Consider the following 18,677-nt stretch of genomic DNA (forward strand, 5'->3'; position numbering starts at 1 on the left):
GCTGGACCAGGGGGTCCCTTCAGGAAGACCCACGCACTGAGCAGGGCAAGGCTCCCCTGACCCCATCATGTCACCTCTGTGCTCTCTGGTCTCACACACGGCCTTCTGAGGACATCTAAACCGTGACGCTGGGCAAGCTGCCTCCCCCACCCGGTCCCCACCCAGGGTCTCAGTCCCCTACGCCCTGTGGCTGTCTACCTGTTGGACATTCAGGATAACCAGGGCCTGGGGACTCTTCAGGGAGCTGGTGGAGGCAGGGGGCCAGGAACTGGCCCCTACCTGTCCTTTTTTCCCAGGGACATGACTTGGGAAGGGAGAGGGGTGGGGAGGTCCTTGTCTGCCACCCGGGGTGGGGCTGGGGCCCCCTGGGCGGTCCTTCTCTCTAAGCCCCGGTCTTGGACCTGGGTGTTTTCTGGGGACGGAGGGAAGCTCACAACCTCTCAGCTGCTGGGAGCAGAGCGAGGGCTTGGGTTCGAGATCTCTGGGGTCAGGGAACCTCAACAAATGCAGAGACAACCACCCCCGCGTCCCGTCGTGGCTTCCCTGGGCATTTCCCTGACGTGGGGCGGGGGTGGGGAGGAGAGGGAGGACAGAACAGCAGGGGACACTTTGTTCCAGCTTACTGAGCCCCCGTGGCGTGCTGGGCGCTGACCTGAGCCATCCGCATCATGACCCCTTTAAGACCCACAGGTGAAGCCTCATTAGTCCCCAGGAGGAAATGAAGACCCCACGGGAAGGGGAGGTCCATGGTCAGAGCCACGAGGTGCGGAGGAGGGGCTCACACTGTGGTTCTCTGGGCCTCACAGTCCGCAAGGGGTCATCTACCCTCAGATGGTCTCCAAATGCCGCCCCTGTCCTCTCTGTTCCTCTTACCCCCAGGCCAGGTGACATCTTGTTCTAGCTTGGAGCTCAGCAGAGGGCTTCCTGACTAGTGGGGGCTTCCTGGCCTCCCAGGGGTCCACCTGGGCCTCCCGCCTTCCCCCCTGCCCCTCCTGCTGACCGGGCCACCAGGGTTCCTGTGGTGGGGTTTCCTGGTGCACAGGTAGGGCCGGGCCTGGGAGGGACGAGCAGGTGGCTGGTGACTTTCCTCTCTCCTGCCTGGCTTCAAGCACTGGTCCCCTCAGTCCCAGGTGGTGCCCTTAAGCAGGTGGGCTCACCTTCCTAGGCCTGTCTTCTCCTCCCTTAAATCCTGGGGCCCGTGAATCACGCACGTTCTTATGTCCTTTTATCACCACAGGATTGTGCACATGTGGATCATCTGTCACTTATTACCATTGTTCATAAATTCCTGATCCAGGGGGCAGGGGCTGGGGCTCAGTGGCAGAGCGCTTGCCTGGCATGTGTGAGGCCCTGGGTTCGATTCTCAGCTCCGCATATAAATGAATAAAACAAAGGTCCATCAACAATTTAAAAAATTCCTGATCCAGGCCAGGTGGCTGTGATCATCTTATTGTACCTTCACATCCAACTTCAGAAACAGACCCTGTGCTCTTTACATCATACGAGAGCACACTTAGGCTCAAAGGGAGAGACCCTTTTCTTTTTTTTTGGTACCGGGGATTGAACCCAGGGGCACTTAACCACTGAGCCACATCCGCAGCCATTTTTCGTATTCTGTTTAGAGACAGGGTCTCACTGAGTTGCTAAGTGACTTGCTAAGTTGCTGAGGCTGGCTTTGAACTTGTGATCCTGCTGCCTCAGCCTCCAGAGTCACTGGGGTGATAGGCGTGTGCCACCACGCCCGGCTGGGAGACACTTTTCTAAGGGAGTAGAGCAGGTGAAGCTGGATCCAAATCCAAATCTTAAGGACTTTGTGCCCTAAAGGCATGTGCTCTGGGCAGCATCCCAGAGATCAGGGTGTCCTCGGGTCAGCCCTGTGAGCCAAGCGCCCAGTAGGAAGCTCTGCCCTCCTCTTCTAGCCTTGTAAGCTCAGGTATTGTGTCCCCTCCTCTAGCAAATGGGGCTACTCCACAATGCCCCCCGCCCACCCTGGCTAAAGTTCCTTAACCCTAGAGCCAGAGAGAACTGGATTTTAATTCTAACTTCTTCTGACTGCTGTGTAACCTCAGGTAAATTGCCATACTTCTCTGAGCCTTAGTTTCTTTGCTGGAAAAATGGGATCCTTATGGTTGCTGAGAGATTCAAGAATCCCAGGTCACGTGCTCACATGGTGCCTGACACACAATGAATGCCCCGTAGCTATTTGCAATGATGAAGAAGTGTACGTGCGGGTGTGGCAGAAGAGACCTGTGTGCCCCGACACTTGCATGTGGGTACGTGTGCCCACATATGGACGTGGTGCCGGTGACAAAGGCTGGCTTGTGAGTCTGAGCCTTTACGATTTGTACTGGGGCGGGGGGGCAGTGGGGCTGATGTGTGAGGCTCTCCGTGAAAGAGCGACAGTGAGAGGTGGAATTGGCCACAGAGGGCATTGGACTGGCCACTGTCACCGTCCCAGATAGTCCGGTGGTCTATGCAGGTTACTGGTCATGGCCGGCTCTGCCCGTCTCCCAGGCCTGCCTGGGCAATGGCTGTCCCCTGCCTGGAGTGCGGGGCCAGGCCTCCCTGGGCAATGGCTGTCCCCTGCCTGGAGTGCGGGGCCAGGCCTCCCTGGGCAATGGCTGTCCCCTGCCTGGAGTGCGGGGCCAGGCCTCCCTGGGCAATGGCTGTCCCCTGCCTGGAGTGCGGGGCCAGGCCTCCCTGGGCAATGGCTGTCCCCTGCCTGGAGTGCGGGGCCAGGCCTCCCTGGGCAATGGCTGTCCCCTGCCTGGAGTGCGGGGCCAGGCCTCCCTGGGCAATGGCTGTCCCCTGCCTGGAGTGCGGGGCCAGGCCTCCCTGGGCAATGGCTGTCCCCTGCCTGGAGTGCGGGGCCAGGCCTCCCTGGGCAATGGCTGTCCCCTGCCTGGAGTGCGGGGCCAGGCCTCCCTGGGCAATGGCTGTCCCCTGCCTGGAGTGCGGGGCCAGGCCTCCCTGGGCAATGGCTGTCCCCTGCCTGGAGTGCGGGGCCAGGCCTCCCTGGGCAATGGCTGTCCCCTGCCTGGAGTGCGGGGCCAGGCCTGCCTGGGGCCCACGTTCTCACTCTCCCTCCCTGAGCTGCCCAGGAAGAGCCCCGCCCAGGGCAGGGGAGCAGTGGGGTCCAGCCCCCACCAGGAGGCCCTCTCCAAGGAGCACCAGCAGCACATGGCCAGGTGCATCCTGGTCACTCTCCCGTTTTCACCAACAGACTCTTGTCCAGAAAACGAGGGAAGCCCGGGAAGGAGAGCTGCCCGGCAGCGGCCAGAAGCACCAGCGCCTCCTTGGCCAGGACCCAGGGTCCGTGTGGCCTAGGCTGTGCTGAGGGGCTGGGTCAGCGAGCAGGCCAGGGCTGGGCCCCGAGGCGGAGCACAGGTCCAGTCCAGACCCAGGCAGGGGGGCCGGGGGACAGTGGCCGTGTCTCTCCAGGATCAGTGTTTGTGCAAGAGGAAGCCGAGCTGAGGTCCAGCATCAGCTCTGGGGAGTCGGTCCTGGCACGGAGCCGGGCCTCCATCGGCCCTGACGGTCCCTCCCTGGCCTGATGGCCCCCAGGGGTGCTCCCCCCAGAGGACAGTCGGTGAGGACACTGAGCACGCCAAGGCCTCCCCTCTGGGCACAGCTGGAGAAGGGGTAGGACGGGGTGGGGAGCCGGGGGCTGGGGTGTGAGTGGGCTCCCTGCTCCAGGCGGTGGCTGAGCTCCGTGGGGACCAGCACCTGAGACCAGAGCTCCCCTCGGGAGAAGGGGTGGGGCCTGGGGACGGAGCGGCCACAGCCTCAGGATGGACCCTCGCAGCCCAGGGACAGGCCTGGGGCCCCTGGAGAGCAGGGGTCTGTCCTGGGGAGAGCCAGGGTCCTGAGACCCCTCGGCAGCTTCGGGCACCTGCCCCAGGGAGGGGGATGAGGTGCAGTGAGGGTCCGGGCCGACCTGGAGACGGCTGGGAGAGGTCAGCCCGGGCGGCCTGAACCTGAGCACCAGGCTGGGTGACAGACACCTGCCCAGGAAAGTCCTTGGCTAAGGTAGATGTCACCAGGCCACTGACCCCTTTGACTTCCAAGATTGGCACTGCCCCTTCCCTGGGCCTCCGTTTCCACATCTGTGAAGAACAGATGGCACACAGGTGACGGCCAGGGCCCCACTTCCCTCTGTCTGCCAGCTGCCCCGAGGCCACCTCACCAGACTGCCCCCAGACAAGGCTCAGACAGTGGGCGCAGCTGCCGCGGCACCTGAGGCCCAGCGTGGGCAAGGACAGGGCGTCCTACCTTTTGAAGTTCACGACGCTCTTGGGGATCCCTGTGGGCGTGTTGAAGGCCGGCAGCAGCTTCTCCCCGAGCTGGATGGCCTTGCTGCGGAACACCTGGGCGACAGGACCACGGGCATCACGTCAGGAGGGCGGGCCGTCACTCCAGGAGGCCACTGCTGCAGGGTGCGCCTTCCCTGGGCTGTGGGCCCAGACAGGGAGGTGACGCTCCTGGACTCTGCAGGCAGCCAGCCCGGGTGGCAGCCTGGCCCCCAAAGGACCGGCCCCACGGAGGTTCAGGGGGGAGAGGAAAGTTAACCATTGGACAGCGTTCGCCACAGGGTCCGGGCTGGGAGGAAGGACTGTCCCTCTGATTAGAGGTAGAGGGAAGATGGAAGGAAAGCAGTCGGCTGCTCTGGGGGTCGCCTTCCTGTCCACACGAAGACCCGGCAGGTGGGGCGGTCACCAGCGGTCAGTGCCGCTCACTCTGTGGACACAGTGTCACAGCAGGGGATGGCAGTGTGACCTGCGTCTGCTCACTGTTCCCATTAGACACAGGGATGGAGGGGCAGGACCCCTGTCCCCACCACCCACGTGCAGGAAGCTCCTAGGTTTTAGGTCCTGCCGGAGGCGCCAAACCGTCCCTCTGAAAGTCCAGGGTGACTCAAAGGCCCGTGACCTTCTGCCGCGGCAGTTTCTCTCCCAGCAATTATTCTACGGGAATAAATAATCAAGAGCGTTGCAAAGATTTAACTTTACGACTGTTTACTCTGGCACTGTTTAGAATAGCTTGGGGACAGAAACACCCAGGGCTGGGCAGGTGGTTGAATTATGGCTTTCACGTCATGGAGCGCCACGCAGCCACCAAGACGATGCTGTCTGAGGACACGTGGCAAATAAAGGGTTTTAACATGCTTAGAGGAAAACAGTGTATTTCAACTTCAAAAAATTATTCATATGTGGATGCATGGAAAAAAGGAAGGAAATACACCAAAATATAAATAACATTTTTTTCAGAGGGGTGAACTTATGGACAAGGTTTAGATTCTTCTTTTGGTTTATCTATTTTCTTTTTTTGTTTTTTGAATTCATTTTTAATATTTATTTTTTAGTTTTCGGCGGACACAACACCTTTGTTTGTATGTGGTGCTGAGGATCGAACCCGGGCCACACGCATGCCAGGCGAGCGTGCTACCGCTTGAGCCACATCCCCAGCCGGTTTATCTATTTTCTGTGAAATTAAAAAAATATTGATTTTCTTTGAGACGGGGAGTCTCACGATTGCCCGGACTGGCCTTTAACTTATGGGCTCAAGCCATCCTCCTGCCTCAGCCTGGAGAGCAGCTGGGGCTACAGGTGTGCACCACTGTGCCTGGCTTGTGCAACCTTTACTGAAAAAAGAAGCCTCCGTATCTGCAGGTGTGTGTTCATGGAATCCACAAACTGCAGGTGGAAACTATTAAAAACATATGCATCTGTATTGGACATGTCCAGACTTTTTTCCTTGTCGTCATTCCCTACAAGTCACAGTGGACACAGCATTTACACGGTATTCAGTGTTAAAAGGAATGAGGGTGGTCGTGGGTTCACTCATACACCAGGCCATTTTCTATCAGGGCTTGAGCATCCATGGAATTAGGCACCTGCGGGGGTTCGGGCCCAATGTCCTCAGACATGGAGGGAAGACAGTTTTTAATGTCACTTATTTTGGACAGGTGAGACTCAAGACCCTAAGCAATAGCTCCTGGTGACTTGTCACCTTGGAGCTGGGACAGCCCAGTGTGCTGACCTCCCATGGTTTTAAAACAAAACCCTTGTCAAGTCCTCCCTGTGACCAAAAACTCACAGGCCACGCTGGTGCACGCCTGCAATCCCAGTGGCTCAGGAGGCTGAGGCAGGAGGATCATGAGTTCAAGGCCAGCCTCAGCAACTTGTCGAGGCCCTAAGTGACTTAAAATAAAAAAGTAAAAAGGGCCGGGGATGTGGCTCAGTGGTCGAGCACCTGTAAGTGCGCTGGGCAGTGGGGAGGTTTCTCCCAACGCTCTGGGTACGGGTTTGAGGTCTCCGAGGGTGGGGCAGTCCTCGCTCTGAGGAGGAGGGAAGGGCTGCCTGGGGCTGGCAGCCACGGGCCAGAGAAGATAAGACTGTCCAGCACCCGACGGTGGAGCCCCCAGGTGGGCCCTGGGACCAGCCACATCCGAGTGCAGGGGGCTGGTGGCTCCACAGAACCCCGGGGCCTGCCCTCGGGGGCCTCTAGTCTTGGCCCGGCTGAAGCCACGGTGCAGAGCTCCGAAGGCCCTGGGTCTCTGGGAGGCTCCTCCTCTCTTGGTTGGACCCAGGAGCCGCAGCAGTGAGCAAAGGAGCCCTCAGAGACACGGCAGCTGTGAGGACACGGCAGCTGTCGGACCGTCTTGGTCCCGAGGACACGGAGCTCGCCAGTAAACCAGGTCCCCTCCTTTGAAAGGCCCAAGACGCCTGGCTGCTGGCAGGGCGGGGACTGAGTGAGTGAGGACAGGAGGGAGCCCCTGGGGACAGCAGGCGGGTCCCCACCCCGGCCATCTTGGAAGGCGTGAGACGTGCTGGTGTCCTGTCCACACGCCGTCAGTCCTTGCTGTGACTTGGGAAGGTGCTGACCCACTTTGAGGATGGGACAGCTGAGTCTCAGAACTGATGTTCCCAAAGCTGCAGAGCTAAGTGGCTCTCTCCAGGACAGGGGTGGCAGAGGCCAGCATGGTCACACCCTGTCCAGTGGGAAGGGCACTGGGGGGCCCTGAGGGCTCAGTTCCAGGGGCCACTCAGCAGCTGGGTGACCCTGTCCTGTCTCTGAGCCTTGGTTTCCCCGCCTGCCCCCACGGTGGGGGCCAGCACCCTGGCTGCCTCCCAAGGCTTTCTGGCAATCAGCTGGGGCTGTCCGGGACTGGGCGTGCCAGACTGCGCGGTCACGCTGCCTTCTCAGAGCGCCTGGTCTCGGCCAGACTGGTCAGGGCCACACAGGGGTCTCCAGCGACTTCCTCTGAAGGCAGCCTCAGCCTCGGGGGAGGCTTGGGGGCCTCAACCCCGACTCCACAAATACTCATGGGAAATATCAAAGAATGGAGAGACCACGTCGGGCTGAGATGAGACGGAGGGAGGCCAGGCAGGTGTGGCTGAGCCCTGGTGACAACTAGTGACAGGAGAACCACGGGGTCAGGAGTCAGGCCCAGCACCCCCTTCAGTGGCTCCGGGACGTGAGTCTTAGTTTCCGCATCTGCAAGTCACTGATAACACTTATCAGTCACCTATGCCACAGGGCCACCAGCCTGACCCACGGACCCCCAAACCAGCCCCATGAGCCCCAAGCAGCTGCCACCCCACCCTCCCTTACATCCCATCTCGCCACCACAGCCAGTCAGGGAGGCGGCAAAGACTGTGAAGCATGAGTGCCTGTTTCCTGCTCCTTCTGTCATTTTCCTGTCCTGAGGTTTTCAAATAAAATTCAGTCTTCGGGTGGCTCAAAGCCGAGGGCTCTGTCTACAATTTTTTTTTGACAAATTGGTACAAGCAGTAATCTCTGCTGAGGGGATTAGGCTTGACGGAGAGAGGCCCGAAGCAACTGGGGAGATAAAGCTCTGTCTCTCTAAACCCCCGACTGCGGCCCTGCCCTGCAGCAGGTGAAGGGGGGGCGAAGCGACTGCAGACAGCAGCGTGGGGGGCGGGGTCTTGCTGCGGCTGCCTGGCCCACCTCCGGCTCCCCTGGCCCACGTCCCTGGGTGCAGGGGAGGGGGCAGGAGAGGGAGCTGAGTACCCGGTCCCAGCCCAGGGACCTGCTGGGCCACAGCGAATACCCACCCAGTGACCTGAGTTCTGGGGACTGTGCCCACCTCACCGCCTGACACCAGGGCTGGGCAGGAGCTCAGGAGGAGGAGGAAGAAGCCCCCTTCTCTAATCCAGGAGAATCGGGCTCTGGCGCTGTTGGCCGGGACAAGCCCTCCCCAGCCCAGAGAGCGTCCCACTTTGGGCCGGAGAAGGAGGAGAGGCCTGGTGATAAGGGAAGGGACTTGTGCAGGCCACAGCAGGGCGTGTGGGTGGGAGGAGGTCCTGGTCTCCCGCGTGGGGCTCTGCCTTCAGGTGGGGCATCTGGCTGGCGCCTGGCCAGGAGGGAAGGGCAAGGGTGGCCGTGGAGCGTGACCAAGCCAGGGTCCCCGAGGTGGAAACCTGGCAAACTTGCTCTCGGCTTTCTGGGTCCTGAGAACCAGCCTCACGCAGACACAAGCAGCGGCCTGCCAGGGGAGCCCCGAGTCCTCGGAGCATCCGCTACCCACGGGGGTGGGGGTGGGGGTGGGGGTGGTCCCACTCACCTCTTCCCCTGTCAGGTAGAAGGCCGAGAGCAGCCCTCCGATGTAGCGGATGTTCACCTCGAACAAGGACGCTTCCCCGGTCTGCAGGACACAAAGCAGGACGCAGTGAGCAGGGATCCCCAGGCCTCACTGAAGCCCCCGCTGCACCCCCAACCTGGGCCTGGCTCCAGGCACCCCCAGAGGGCCAGGCCAGGCCCAGGTTTCACAGCAAAAGTCGGTGGGGCTTAGCACCTGCCTGGGTTGGCTACTGAACCTTTAACAGCATTCCAAATAAACACTGGGCTTGGCTTCTGTCCCCAACCCTGGCCAGAGGCCACCAAAGTTATGCCTGGCCGCGCTCCACGGAGCCGGAGGAGCTGGCTGGGGAGCTCCAGGAAGCTCAGCCCAAGGGAGTCAGATCCTCTTCTAGTCGGGGCCTCTCCTCCCTTCTCTGGAGGCAGACCCTGGGGTAGTGGGAGAAGGGACGGGGCCTTCTCGGGGTGACCGGCAGGGCCAGGGCTGAGTGGGAGGTGCCAGGCAGAGGCGTGGCCTGCAATTTCTCAGACCTTGGCTCCTGAGAGCGCGGGACACACCCACGCCCGTCTCCATCAAGTCGGGACTGCAAACCAGGGGTTTGGCGTTAACATCCCCACGACCACCTCACCCGGCGGCGGGACAATCCCCTTCCCTGCCCCCGTCTCCTCATCTGCAGAACAGGCCGCAGAACAGTCTCCCAGGCTCCCAGAGAGGGTGGCTGGGAGACTTGGGGCTGCGGGCAAGTGTGCCCAGAGCAGGGCATGGCCTTCATACTGAACCTGCGGCCACCTCCCTTGCCCCCAGGGCTCTGGGAGGGGACTGTCTGCACCACAGTTTATCACTGGTGACCACGAGCGCGGGCAAAGCCAGCTCTCTTCAGCCTCAGTGTTTGTGAGGTCAGGTGAGAAAGCCACCGTTCAAAGAGGTGACCCTGCCTGGCTTTCTTCTGGGATACTCCCAGCCTGCCTGCGTGTGCCCAGGACCCTCGGCTCCCTGGGCAGCTTTGCAGATGTCCCTACGTCACTCCAGTCCTCAGAGGAGGGAGCGGGAGGAGTCGATCCTTCCTAGCCTCACACAAGCCCCAGGAGCGGCCCCCGGCTTCAAGATGACCAGGGAATGACGGTGACCGGGAGGAGGTGGCTTCACACCTGAGCTGACGTCGCAGTGCCAGGAGATGCCTTCTACGTGCTCAAGACAGAGCTCCAGGCCACCACGGCTGCGACCTCGCCTTCCCTCTCCCAGGGAGAGCAGGCTGGCCGCGGGAGCCTGTGCTCGGCCACCTCCTGGCTGCGTGGCTCTGGACCCCCCAGGTTCCCCCCCACCCGGCCTGTGCGAGCGACCTGGCCCCTCCCCGAGGCAGAGTCGCGCGCCGTTGGGCTGAGGCGCGTAGGGCTAACCCCTGCTCCCCTTCCATCTGCCTCTCACTCCCCAGGTTCCAGCACGTGGCCTCCGCCGCTGTGATCGGAGACCCCTGGGACACGGCCGCTGCGTTAGTCTGGGCTGGGAGATCTACAGGCCTGGCCTTTGGGGCTCTCGTGCCGTCTGGACACAGTGCCATCTCTCTGTGAGGCTTTTGGCCTTGGCCAGGGGAGCCCGTGAGAATGGGAACCACGAGGGTCCTGGGCCTGGCCTCGGCCCTCTGACTGGCTGCCCCGCCACACCCATCCAGAGAGCTGGCCACGTGCCCTCCACCAAGCCACGTCTGCCTTGCTGCCCTGAGTGACAGATTCAGCCCTGGAACAGCCTGGGTAGAAGCGACACTCCCCAGAGGAGTAAGGGCCGATCTGGTGGGGAGGAGGGGGACGGCCATAGCATCTTACCTCCCAGGAAAGGATGCCGGACCGGGGAGATGTCCCCACCTCAAGGCTGGACTCAGCATGGAGTCCTCTATGCTCCTGACTCTGGGACTGTTCTGCTGTGCAGCCTTGGGCAAGGCCCTTGACATCTCTGGGTCAGAGACTCAGGGTGGAACTGGTCGCTGATGTGCAGGGCCCCTTTGGTCCGGATACCGAGGGCCTCGACTCACCACGTTCAGGTGGAAGTAGTTCTCCACCCAGGCCTTGGCCTCCTGGAACTCCTCCTTCAACTCCATGAGGTAGAGGGTGTCGAGAGAGTCGATGATGGTCGCCCCGTTGAGGCCGCCTGCGGGCAGAATCCAAGGTGTGAACTGGGTCGCTTTCGTCCTTTCCACCCCAACTAGACAAGCCACGGTCTCCTTAATGCCTGGGCAGACTCCAAGGCATGACCCAGGGGGATCTCCAGGGTCCCCAGCAGAGGCGAGGCTGGGGCCCAGTGTCTCCCTGTGAGCTGCTTCCTGGGCCTGCAGAGGCGGGGATGGGAGACCAGGCGCCAGGCCGAGCCAGACCTCGGTCCACTCCTCTGTGGGTCAGCAAGTCACCTCGGGGCCGGTCGGGCACAGCTCTGCTCTGCTGAGGTGGCAGACACAGACCGTGACAAGGGTGTCTGACCGGGACCTCATTCCACCGCCTGCTTAGTCCTGAAGGAAGGAGGAGGGTGCAGACACTAATGGTGTCCTGCAGGACTGCATGTGGGGGGCTCCAGGTCCTGCAGCGGAGGGGTCACAAGTGGTCACTTGAACCTACAGCGGGACACCAGGCAGCCGCCCGCTCAGTGAAGTGGACTGTTTGTTTCCTGGGAGAGAAGCCCTGGCATCTCTCAGGTAAGAGAGAAAGAAGAGCCGCAGTGTGACCTCTTTACCGTAAACCAAAGTGTCACCTGTGTGCACCACGCAAATATCTGAATATCCGAGTGCTGGGCTTGCGGGTGTTTATTTCTTTAGTTCATGGCTTATTTGTGATTATTATTTTTGTTGTTGTTGTTGGTACCAGGGACCGGACCCAAAGGTGCTCGACCACTGAGCCGCATCCCCAGCCCTTTTCTTCTTTTTTACTTGGACACAGAGTCTCACTAGGTTGCTTACAGCCTCGCTAAAATTACTGAGGCTGGATCTGAACCTGTGATCCTCTTGCCTCAGCCTCCTGAGCCGCTGGGATTAGAGGCGCCACTGTGCCTGGCCTCGCAGGTTATTTTTAAAGGCATAAACTCATTTCTACTTTTTTTTTTTTTAAAGGAAGTTGGGCAAAGACTTCAATCGAAGGCATAAAACAAAAACCTCATGGTCACTCTCGCCGTCGGACAGCGACTACACAAGGAGGCTACGCAGCTGTCCCTGCCGCTGGGTGAGACTCTCCTGGCGGTAAAGGTGGAGATAGCCGCGAAGGAGTTTTCCATATTGTGAAGGAGGCAGGAGAGCAAGGAGGGGGACCTGCCACACCCAGAGGCCTGGGGAGCAGAGGAGGCAGGGAGGCGGGGAGGGAGGAAGACAGCCTGGTGCCCTCTGGGGCCTCCTAGAAGAGGTGGCTGCCTCCCATTCACAACTGACAGCCGACTCACTGCAGGCAGCAGAGATTTCCTTTGGGGACCAGGGTACAGTTGTCCCCTGGTTTCCTTGTGGGGACTGGTTCCAGAACTCCCCTTGGATATCAAAATCTGCGAATGCTCAGGCCCCTTATATAAAATGGCATAATAGATACAACGTGTGATTTTTGCATATGACCTGCCCACCTCCCGCACACTGAGATCGACTCTAGGTATCGTGCAAATGTTACGTAAATGCGTTGTCCCGCATTGTGTAGGGGAGAAAAATCAGTCCGTTCAGGACAGATGTCGGTTTTTCCCCCACACAGTCTCACCTGCAGTTGGTTGAATTCATGGATATACAACCTGGGGACTCAGGGGCCTTAAGAGCAGTAACTGTCCCCACAGTGACCTCCTTGCAGAGGCTGAAAGCACTGAGTCACAGGCTCTGCCCTCCTGGAACTGCAGAGCCGACGGCCCGCTGACTCCGGGCAGGCTTTGGGCGTCTCGGGGTTCAGCTGGCACCTGGCTCCCCGGACGGGTGCCTCCCTAACTGCCCACTTGTGTGGACTTTGCAGACAGGGAATCCTGAAACCCAGCCGCGGACAGGCAAGCACTGACCATGGGCACGGCCTGGAAGGTACCAAGGGTGGAGGCTGGGAGGAAGAGGAGGTCGAGGTGAGAGAATGCATCCCCGGAAGGGGGGCTGGCCCTGGCAGGAGGGGACCCCGGGAGGGTGGGTGACGGGGGCGCAGTCATGGCTCTCCTCTTAGCTGGCTTAGGCATTAGGTGGAAGTGAACTTCTAGAAGGTCAGCCGCCCCCACCTCCAGGATTGGCAGGAAACACCCCAAAGCCAGACAGGGCACCTTCCCGGTTTGGCCCGGCTGCCTCTCCCACAGTGTCAGGGACCCAAGAGGTCCCGGGAAGGACTACCCTCTGGAGGGGCTCAGGACAGGGAGCTGAGGGACAAAGCAAGGCTGCAGCAAGCCCCTGGCCCCAGCCTGCCGCACCCCAGCTGTACAGCAAGGGTCCCCTGCTACCCCGCAGGGCTGCGGGCCTGGGGGTTTAAGGGCCTGGAGGGACTCAGCTCCTGCTATGTCACCCCTTCATCTTACAGCTGAGGTCCCCACGGAGGGAAGGGGATGCATCCAAAATGAGGCTGAAGGAGGCCCAGCCCAGGCCCGGCCCAGGCCCAGCCAGTGCAGGCTCCCTGTCGCACACGTGGCCTTGGGAGCTCTGACTGCCCCCCGCCCGACAGGCCAGTCAGCTCCAGTGGGGCCAGAAGTCTCCGCGGTGGGTCTTCCAGGCTGGGAGGGCGGCCGAGGATCTGATTTCTGAACCCTGCCCTGGCTGATTGTGTTTTGATTCCACAGGGCTTCTGTTCCCCGAGCCAGGCCTGGAGGGCAGCCAGGGCTCCTCGTGACCAGCTCTGCCCTGGGACATCTCCGGGGACACTTGAGGTGGCCGGCTGAGAAGTGGCTTGCTGAGGTTTGTTGGCAAGGTCCTGCCCCTGCTCTGGGCACCTGGATCCTTTTTGTGGTTGTTCTCCCCCCGCATCCTACCCCAGCTCATAGCTGGGCTCACGTCCAGAAAGCCACTTACTGGGGAGCCTTTCATTTCGGGCCAGAGGTTGCCCAGAGGCCAGGCTAGGCAGGAGAGAAGGCCCTGCCCCGATTCCACCCTATCTGCTGCCTGGGGCAGCTCCCAGTCGGGGTGAGAGACAGGTCCTTTAGTCAGCAGGCCCCTGGCTCGTGGGCAAAGGACCAACACAGACCACAGAGCAGCCAGGAGCCTTCGCTGGGGCTGGACGGCCACTCTCCCAGCCCCAGTTTGGAACCTCATGGATCACAAAGGACAACTTGGCTCCCCTCCTGCCGGGCAGGAGGCAGAGGCGTGTATCAGGACACGGGCCCAGGATCGGACAGCTCTGGGTTCCGTCCCAGCATGGGCCAGCAGCACGTCTGCTTTAAGCACTGAAATCCCCACCTGTAAAAGAGGTGAGGACACCAGAGAGCCACCGCGGGTGGCCCAGGACACGCACACGTCACATGCATACCTGCCACACACACAGCCGATGAGTACGTTGGAACCTGTTCAGCAGACTGAGCGCTTGATAAGTCTGCTCACTGTTCTCATTTCTGGGGTCCCTGGCTCACCTTGAAACCAAGGCCGGGCCAGGAGTGGGGAAGGGCAAGGGCGTGTGGGAGGACCCCTGGCCCAGGGAAAAGGCGGGCTGCTGCCCAAACCACTGGGCATGAGAGAGCCTCTCCAGGCCGCCTCGCACCACGGGGACAGGCTGGCCTCAGTGTCAGGGGGACGCAAGTTCCAATTCTGGTGTCCCATACCGATCGGCTGGAGACACTTTACCTCCGAGCCTGGTTTCCCTCATCTGCAAGGTGGGTGACAGCAGGACCTAGTTCTCAGGGCTGCTGGGCGGGTCGCATGGGCTGTGGATGGAAGGTCCACTGCTGGGAATCCGTGAGCTTAGCAGGATGGACAGAAGGTGGGCCTCCTGGCCCCTGGCAGCCCCTCCAGTCTTCAGGGGTCCCCTTGTGCCTGCTTCGGGGGGCATCACTGCCCCTGAGCAGGGTGTGTACCTGCCTCTTTAAAAGGTCCTCCCACCTCCTGGACTCCAGTCTTTGGCCTCTGACCTGTCCTCCTGAGACCCTGCCTCTCCTGGCTCCGGAACCTGCCCTGGCTCTCCTGCACCCTGTGGTTGGCCCACCTACTCCACCCCCAGGTCCCCCTGCATCTTAGCAGGTTCAGATCTGCACATTCCTCAGGGCCCACCTCCCAGGGCCAGGCTTCCTGGCCCTAATCTCCTGCCCACAGCGTCTGCGGTGCCCTCCTGGGGGTCTGGCTCAGGCGCCCTCCCCTCCTGCGTGCTCCACGGGCTCTGTGCCCCTCTAGACTCTGAGCTGAGTGGACTCAAGGCTCCTGCTGACTCTCTCGCTCCTTCCTGCCAACCCTGCAGCCGCATTTCCAAGCAGCCCCAAGGGCCACAGTCCCCAACCCAACAGGTCACACGCCACTCCCACAGCCTCTTCTACCAACTCTGGTAGGAGCTGCCTCCCAGGTCCCCCCAAGAGCTGGCTGCCCGCAGGCCCTTCCCATCTCTGTCCCGGGGCTCAAATCCCAGCTCCCCCTCCTGAGAAGCCGTCCACCCCTGCCCCTGCCCCTGCGCACCCCCACCTTCAGCACAGGAGCCCTGTCCCCAGTTTGCTCTGAAGGCCAGGTTCCTCTACCTGTGCCTCCTATCAGCTGGCCTCTAGTCTGCCCCAGAGTCATGCCCGCCCGCCCAGGAGGCTACTGTGGAAGGGCAGCGGAATGCGGAGGAGCCAGACTGCCGGCTGTGCCTGGGGCCGGCTTTGGGCCTGGCCTCGGGCTCAGTCCTCCGGCTCCTCCTCCGGCTCCTCTTCCAGCCTGCGGTGCTCCTTCCCAGCCCCTGGGCTCTGTCTGTGGCCTCTGCTCTACCTCCCCTCTTCTCTTCGTGGTCCCCCGCCCCGTGCTGATGACAGTGCCCAGGTTTAAGTCCCCAGTAGTGACCGTGCCTGGTGCCCGGGCTCACACCCACCTCCCTACCCACATTCCCACCCGAAGGTCCTCGGGCATCTGACGCACTGGGGCTGCCGTCCTCTGCCTGTCGCCTCGGTCTTCCCACCGTGGTTGGTGCCCACTCCCTCCTGCAAGAGCTGTGGTCCCAGAGCCAGGTCTCGGCTGCGGCTCGCCCCTCACCAGTCCTGCGGACCTCCCCTTCTCACTTCCTCCCGTCCCCACTTCTCTCAGAGTCACTCCTGGCTGAGCCCTGGGCTTCCCGTGCCCTCCCTGGACAGGAAGCTTGGGCGAGGCAATGGTTTGGGCACACCTGGTCGCCCTGGCCAGGCCGGCCACAGATGGGGAGAAGCTGTCCTTGTCTATGGGCACCTCCCTGCCCCGTGCCCACCCCTCTGCTGCAACCACAAGCGCAGCTTCGCTGGCCCGGGAGCCCAGGGGCAGTGGCTGGGGCTAGCTCTTCCCAGGGGCCCTGGTGTCCCCCGCGGGCCAGGCACCAAGGAAGTGGGAAGGAGGGACTGTGAGGGGGTGGAGGCCAGCGGAGCATTGAGGGCAGTGTCCTGCCAACAAGGCCAAGTGTGGAGACCCGCCCCACAGAGAGGCCATGGATGGAAGGGCAGCCCCGGACCTCAGGGCCCTGGCGGAACTAATGGCTCCCTACCCTCTGCAAAAAGCTGTGGTGCTTTGCCGCCCAGCCGGCCAGAGGCCATCTGCCATGGCTGACGGCTGGACGAGGCTGTGTGACGGGGCCGGCCACGGTTCACGGAGCCTCTGGTCGGGGAACAGGCTGCGTTTGTAAGGTGTTGGTGTTTGTTAATTTTTAAGCAAGAGCTGAGGGTCTTCTGACCTGGAAACTGCATTAGAAAAACTCCTGACGGTGCCGAAAACAGCCCTGGACTGCCTTCGTCCTGACACAGCTCTGCGGGGCCTGCATGATGCCATGACACCTCCAAAGTCACACAGCAGAGTAGGACACAGCTGTGACCTAAGCCAGCCTCTGGACCACGTAGTCTTGCAGGCTTCCTGTAAGGCAGCCGAGGCAGGGGAAAGAGCATGGATTTCGGAGCCAAACAGACCTTGGTTCCAACCCCATCCTGTCCCTTCCTGGCTGTGTGATTTGGGGCAACTGACTTGACCTCTCTGGGCCTCAGTAAAATGGGACAACAAAGACTCCTTTTTTGAATGGCATGGTGAGGTGTTCAGACAAATGCACACAAAGAACTCCCCCTGTGCTTCCCAGCACTCAACAGGCACTCAGAACAGGAGAACATGAGCCACCCAGCATACAGGAGGCGCTCACTGCTGCACAGGGCTGTTAACATAAGGCTCAGTTCCAGTGGAAAAAGCCCCTGGCTGTGGCCACGTTTTAGAAGCCCTGCAGATGCCTGGCCCAGCAGGGCAGGACGCATGGCCTTCATGCTAGGCAAACGAGGACCTGTGGCCCCGAGGTGGGCAGGATGTGGGGGCAGCAGCTACAGGGTCCAGGGGCCCGGGGTGGTCGCAGGACCCTCCCCACCTCTGGGGGAAAGAGCTGGTGTCAGACCTCCTGGCTGCTGGTCCCCACAGACGTCAGCGCAGCCACCGCTCCGGGAAGCTCCCGAGGAGAGGCCCCGAGTCCCTGCCTGCTCTGGCCTGCTCCTGTCCGGTAAATCTGGTGACTCAGGTGACGCTTCCCTCCTCCCCACCTCTTTGGGGGCGAGACCCCTGCACCGTCAACCTTGGGCTTTTCTCTGGGACTGGCTTTGGCTCCTCCGTGGGGGCTGAACGCCGCTGGGCCAGGAGACGTGCTCGCGGATGGGTGGAGAGGCCGCGGGCAGAGGGTGAGACAGGCTGGCATCCTGGGGCCCGCCCTGCCCTGGCCTGTCACCACGAGAGGCAGGCCCCGTGGGCCCCGGTCAGCGAGCAAATGCACGGGGCAGACGTGGACCCAGCCGAGCCGCTGCTCGCTGCCGGCCACTCCTGGGGGGTCATTTGCCGTGCAGTGTCACTGTGAAGTGGCTGGCTGACACAAGGCCCCAACAGCCCTATCGCTTCATAAGTCCGTCCGTGTCCTCCCTCTCCTGGACTACTGTCCCCTCTGCTTGGCAGAACCTCCTCCAAGCAAAATGTCCCAGCCATGACCCGAGCCAGTGTCCACTCTGATGAAATGCCACCCCTCTTGACCTGAGGCTTTGCTCCTGAGAACTTTGGGACCAAGGCAATCCTTAGGGTCATTTGTGGCCTTTTCTCAAGTTCTCCCTGGCAGGGGGTGTCTTCAGAACTGGGAGACCCCACAGATCCAGTGTTGGGGTCTGTGGAACAGGGGACCCTTGCCCACTGCCTCTGGGCGAGCAGGCCTTCCTGACTGGCCTGAGGAGCTGGAGGCCACTCCACAGTGTCCCAGGGTCCTGGCCCGGGGCAGACACCCCAGAGGAGGTTTCGGGGAACATGGAATTCTCAAGGTCAACTGCCATCTCGCACAGGTCCCTCTGATCCTCGTGACAGTTCTAGGACTGTTGCTCGTTGGCAGATGAGGAGCGGGACGTCACCTCCAGACCCTTCACCCCCCAGGTGCCTCGGACGCCGGCTGTGTACCAGGCTGGAGCGCCGCGGTGAGGAGAGGAGGGAGCCGGGCCACTGCGCCAGGTCATGGCGGGGCAGGAAGGCACCAGGTCACTGGAGCAGACGCGGCCTCGATGCCTGCACACGCGCCACAGGGAAGGGGAGCGGCGGGACGGGGGCTCGGTTCCGATGGGGAGCCGCGCGTGGCTGAAGAGGGGTTGCACCCAGAGGCCGGGGTGCTCCGAGGGGAGGGTGGCCACACAGAGCCATGCACAGATCACCGAGCGCGGCCTGGGAGCGGAGCCAGAGGCACAGATGCAGGCGTGGCTCTAACAGCCAGAAGAACGGCACTGAGAGGCCCTGCGTTCCCCAGGACACGGAGGTGCCAGGGCCAGGCCCTGGGGACAAAAAGACTTCCTGTGCCTCTGTCTCCCCATCCATGTAATGGGAACAGTGACCCCCACCCTGCCACCAGCTGAGGGCCAGAGACCCAGAAATGCTGGCCACGCCCATGGCAGCATCAGTGTCACAGGGCAGGAAACGGTGGCTTACGGTGGCTTAGACAATCGGGTGGCTTTCCAGCACGATACTGGGGAGCCAGAG

The 18,677-nt window shown here is 61.5% G+C and overlaps 1 protein-coding gene across 2 annotated transcripts in view; it reads right to left on the reverse strand.

Annotated features, from left to right (window-relative positions):
• Nucleotides 1–18,677, reverse strand: part of Man1c1 (mannosidase alpha class 1C member 1) — a 115,098-nt gene that overhangs the window by 19,064 nt on the left and 77,357 nt on the right. For both annotated transcript variants that reach the window (XM_076861007.2, XM_076861008.2), the window contains exons 3-5: nt 10,629–10,744; nt 8,588–8,668; nt 4,273–4,367 (exon numbers count right to left, since the gene is read on the reverse strand). In XM_076861007.2, coding sequence (XP_076717122.1) covers nt 4,273–4,367; nt 8,588–8,668; nt 10,629–10,744 — 292 coding nt within the window. The remainder of the gene's footprint in view (nt 1–4,272; nt 4,368–8,587; nt 8,669–10,628; nt 10,745–18,677) is intronic.

The sequence above is a fragment of the Callospermophilus lateralis genome, chromosome 7 (assembly GCF_048772815.1).
Source record: "Callospermophilus lateralis isolate mCalLat2 chromosome 7, mCalLat2.hap1, whole genome shotgun sequence".
In the NCBI taxonomy this organism is placed as follows: Eukaryota; Metazoa; Chordata; class Mammalia; order Rodentia; family Sciuridae; genus Callospermophilus; species Callospermophilus lateralis.